At 44.8% G+C, this 5,123-nt stretch overlaps 1 protein-coding gene across 1 annotated transcript in view; it reads right to left on the bottom strand.

Annotated features, from left to right (window-relative positions):
- Nucleotides 1-1,366: 1,366 nt before the first annotated feature.
- Nucleotides 1,367-5,123, bottom strand: part of LOC122544509 (histone H1.2-like) — a 5,009-nt gene continuing 1,252 nt past the window's right edge. Inside the window, exons 2-3 of the mRNA XM_043683745.1 lie at nucleotides 2,292-2,903; nucleotides 1,367-2,012 (exon numbers count right to left, since the gene is read on the bottom strand). Coding sequence (XP_043539680.1) covers nucleotides 1,908-2,012; nucleotides 2,292-2,903 — 717 coding nt within the window. The 3' untranslated portion in view covers nucleotides 1,367-1,907. The remainder of the gene's footprint in view (nucleotides 2,013-2,291; nucleotides 2,904-5,123) is intronic.

Genomic DNA, 5,123 nt, shown 5'->3' with positions numbered 1-5,123 from the left:
CTCCCTTACTCTCGGGAGCATATTAAACACCAGTGAATCTGTTTTCTTTCTATTTGCTCAAGTCACTCTCTAATATTTGATTATTCTGGGAGCGACAAGCCCCGGTTGAGGTCTGAGCCCTGAGTGTCACCACTGGGAAACTAACGAAGTGCTCCTTTTCTTACAGACCCACGGGTGGATAAATTACACATTTATTTTTTTAATTTCCAAAACTCCACGCGGGTTCTGTTGTGTTGCAGAATAGTGTAAATGAGGCTTTCTGCTGTCGGTTAGAAGCTTTCAAAACGAACCGAGATCAAACCAGAACAGTTGCCGGACTGGAATTGTTAATGTGGAGCTTTTGCAATAAGGGAGCACGGTATTAAAATAAAACCTAAAGGCGGTGTTCGTTATTAATGCGCTCACGCCGAAGAACGTTCATGAAATCCTCACAGGGCTGAATGAGGGTATTCATTCCCTCCGAAGACAATCTTGAATCCTTCAAATAGCTTCTAGTCTCGTTACCCGAAAGAAAAATAGCAAATTAATGACTAAATACGTTTGCATTGTTTTCCGTAAAGCTCCCTTCTCTGATCTACATTTTGGCAGGATTTTCAAATCTGGAAGAAAACGGTTGATGATTTGGCGCCATGTTTTCCCGCCCGCTTTCTCAGCAATGATCATATAGTTAGATCTGGTGGGAACACCAAGGGAGGATTTAATCTGGTATTAGTACTGCACTACTATAATGAAGCATGTGAAAATTACATAACATTCACAACAGCGTATATTCTAATCACTGCCGTTTGTGCGATCTGTGTCTTCAATTAACTCCCCTGAAATGCATTACTAATGTGACGCCCGTCCCCCTTTAATATTATTCAAAGCCATGTTCCAAAAACTGCGATCGCTTCCCGCTTTCCCCGGATGGCTTAGTGGCTCTGAAAAGTATGTCTGTCTCTCTCTCTCTCTGATTCTGAAGGTGGCGGATCATTGCCTGATCTGTCTGTAATAGGCGGGAGGAAAGGCGGGGTTTAAAACAGCCCAGACAAACTGAACAGCCGAACGTTTACCCGCCGTGAATCAATCGAAACAATCCCGCCAATTTAAACATGTTAAAAGCTAATGCAGTGTACACCGATAAAAGGACAGAATTTCACTTTATGATTATATTACCCACAGTGTGGAGACAGGCCCTTCGGTCCAACAAGTCCACACCGACCCTCCAAAGAGCAACCCCACCCAGACCCTTTCCTTACATTTACTCCTGACTAATCCACCTAACACTATGGGCAATTTAGCCATAGCCAATTCACCTGACATGCACATCTTTGGACTGTGGGAGGAAATCGGAGCATCCAGAGGAAACGCACGCAGACACGGGGAGAATGTGCAAACTCCACACAGACGTCCCTGGCGCTGTGAGGCAGCAGTGCAAAGCACTGAACCAACGTGGTGCCCCTGGATCTTTTTTATAACCCCGAGATTGTAATTAGCCCGAAGACAATGTGGAATTGTTGCCTGAACTGTCTGTTAACAGGCAGATGGAAGGAACGCGCCATGAAAACATCCGCAGGGTCTCAGAATCAAAACTGAACAAAGTAACATTCCTGAACGGGTCAGTGAAATACAAACACTACAATATGTCACATTCGTGACTGGGTACAGTTCTAAGTCGCGAAGTGAAATAACCAGATGGAGATCAATAAACCCTCCCTATATGATACCTCCCCATTCACAGGTCTCCGCTCTCGTAAAACATGACATGAGTGTATTTGAGTTAATCAGATCAATTAATATCTAAGGAAGATTTGCGCTCGGTGGCAGGACGGGTAACATTGGAACCGGGCTCAGCTCTTTCCCGAGAGATGTGGGTGGCTCTGATAAGAGCCTTTGGGTTCAGATGGTTACATGTTACACCGACTGGTTCATTTCTTTGTTGCTGTCTTGGTCACTTTCGCTTTGGGCTTGGCCTTGCTTTTAGCCGGTTTGCTGAGGGATTTGGGGGCTTTAGGGCCCTTGGTCTTTTTCACCTTCTTCACGGGTGTGTGTATTTGAGTTATTCAGATCAAATAATATCTAAGGTAGGTCTGCGCTCGGCACCGGGACACGGAACATTTGATTCGGGCTCAGCTCTTTCCTGAGAGATGTGGGTGGCTCTGACAAGAGCCTTTGGGTTCAGACGGTTACATATTACACTGACGGGTTCATTTTTTTGCTGCTGTGTTGGTCACTTTCGCTTTGGGCTTGGCCTTGCTTTTAGCCGGTTTGCTGAGGGGTTTGGGGGTTTTAGGGCCCTTGGCCTTTTTCACCTTCTTCACGGGAGTCCGTTTCTTTGGCGCTGCTTTGCTCACCGCTTTCTTTGGCGGTGCCGCCTTCTTGCCGCTCGCTTTCTTGGCTGGGGACTTCTTGGTTGTCGCCTTCTTGGCCGGGGATTTCTTTGCTGTCGCCTTCTTGGTCTGGGATTTCTTTGCTGTCACCTTCTTGGCCGGTGATTTCTTCACGGCCGGTTTCTTGGCGGATGTTCCCGCCTTCTTTCCCGCTTTTGCCTTGACTGGATTCTTTGGGAGTTTGAAGGAGCCGGAGACGCCATGGCCCTTGACCAGAACAAGGGAGCCGTTCGCCAGGCACCTCCTGATACTCATCTTGATCTGTGCCTTTCGCTTTCCCACATCGATCCCGCTTCTCTCCAGCCCCTTCTTTACAGCGGACAGAGACGTCCCTTTGCGGTCCTTGATATCCCCGACAACCTTCAGAATCAGCTCTCCCAACCCGGGACCGGGTGTTTTTTTCCTGGGAGCCGCCGCCTTCTTCTTGGGAGCCTTGGTTTTGGTGGGAGCGGCGGCTGGAGGGGCCGTTTCGGCGGCTGCACTGTCGCTCCTGTTGAGAACTCTGCGCTGAATCTCTTTCTGGGACAGTCTGAACTGGGTCAGCAATGAAGCTGCTGGGGGCGGCACTGAGCAACTTCAAGGCAGCGAGCGGACGGCGCAGGGACAACCCGCCGTCAGCTCCCTGCTCCTGCTGCCTTTCTGTGTTTCTCTAAAGGCCTAAACTCTCCGATTCCTCTGAAATTCCGCATCTCCAGTGAACCAGGCTCGATCGCTCCTGATCCAGACAAGGGAAGGGTTGCGACTGAAATGTTTTCACTCGAATAGATGGCTCCGCTGTCGAGTTAAACGCATTTTGCTGCCGCATAGATCGAGCTCTTTGAGCTGAGCGCTGACATTGTCGGTACTTTTAGACTGAAATCTTGAAATCAACAAATATATTGTCTTAAATTCTACCTTTGGGGTCGAGTGGGGGAGCCGGGGAATAGGTTGAATTGAAAATGTTTTTGATTTTCACCAGAGAGACCCAGAAATATCATAATATTCGCGGACACACAAACACAGTTACGTTCGACTAACCGTCCGCCCTTTTCTGACAGCCTCTCTGACACAATATTCACATTCACACAGTCACACGCCAGAAATATCACCAAATGTAAGTGTGGAGGGATAGAATGTCTCCTCCTTTCAGCCTTTGCTGCGGTGTCCAGGGAGTTAGTTGTAGTTTTTTCTCCTCAGTAACTGTTATACTCTCATCAGCTCTACTGTTTACATCCTCAAAGATGGTCAGTCAGTTTGTCAAGCTTAGAAGACAGAACAGTGTGCACTGGAACAGGCCCTTCATGTCCATGCTGATTCTAGCAGATCCTGAATACTGTTTTGTCAAATGCTTCGCAATTGAAGCTTTCATTTTGATTTTTTCCCTGCAGGCTGACTGGTCTATAGTTCACAATTTTATATCTAACTCCCTTTTCCATTGGATTGCTTACACTACCTAGCCCCCAATCTGTGTAAATTATTGCAGAGCTTATAGAATCTTGGAACATGACCATCACTGAACCCACTATTACTCAGCCCACTACATTAAATACTCTGGGATGTAGATGATCAAGGACTGGTGTTTCACAACCTTCAATCCTGTCCAATGTCCCAACATCATTTCCCAAATAATACTGATTTAGTTCAGTTCTTCCCTCTCACTAAACTCTTCAATATCACTACTTTGTTAGTTGCGTTAACATTTGTGGACAGAGAACAATAGTATGTTAATGATTTTTGAGACATTTTTGTTACCCATTTTGAACTCCCTTCTTTAATGTTGTAAGTGGCATATGGTCCTCTTTGCCAACCTATTAATGTTCATTTCTCTCTTTACACATTTATTAGTGTTTTAGCAGTTTTTTCGAATGGTTTCCACAACATTACTCTTTTTTTTTCATTTGTTCTTTGTTAGTTAAATCCCTTTTCGCTGTCATTTGCTGAATTTGGATCTGTTTGCAGCTTTCCTGTCTTGCTATATTTCTTCCCAAATTGTAGGCCTTGTCTTCGGACCAAAAACTATCTTAAATAGTCATTTCAAGTTTCACAACATTCTTTTTATAGTAGAGAGACCAGAATTGCACATAATATTCCAAAAGTGGCATTACCAATGTTCTGTACACCCATAACATGTTCTCCTAAGTCACATAAGCAGAGCTCTGACCAGTAAAACATATCAAATGCCTTCTTTGCTATCCTATCTAACTATAACTCGACGTTCAAGCAAAAACGAACCTGCATTCCAACGTCTGTTTGTTCAGCAACACTCCACAGGACCTTAATATTAAGTGTGTAAGTCCTGCCCTGATTTGCCTTTCCAAATTGCAGCACCTCATATCGATTTAAATTGAACTCAATATGCCACCCCTGGATCCAGTGGCCCATCTGATCGAGATCCTGCTGTATTCTGAAGTAGCCTTCTTTGCAATTTAGTACACCTATAATTTTTGTGTAATCTGCAAACTTACTAACAATAACTGCAACCTCACATCGAAATCATTCATAATAATGTGGAAGTGCAGGTGCTGTACTAGGGTGTGCAAAGTTAAAAATGACACAACACCCAGGTTATACTCCAACAGGTTTATTTGGAAGGACAAGCTTTCTAAATACAGACACCTGATGGAGGAGCAGCACTCTGAAAGTTTGTACTTCTAAATAAACCTTTTGGAATAAACCTGTTCATGTTCTGTCATTTTTTTAACTAAAATAATTTATATAAATGATGAAAAGCAGTGGACTCAGCAGTGATCCTTGTAGCACATCACTTGTCACAGG

Source organism: Chiloscyllium plagiosum, chromosome 50 (assembly GCF_004010195.1).
Source record: "Chiloscyllium plagiosum isolate BGI_BamShark_2017 chromosome 50, ASM401019v2, whole genome shotgun sequence".
Classification (NCBI taxonomy): domain Eukaryota; kingdom Metazoa; phylum Chordata; class Chondrichthyes; order Orectolobiformes; family Hemiscylliidae; genus Chiloscyllium; species Chiloscyllium plagiosum.
The sequence above is the reverse complement of the archived record's forward strand: the minus strand, read 5'-3'. Positions and strand labels throughout refer to the sequence as shown.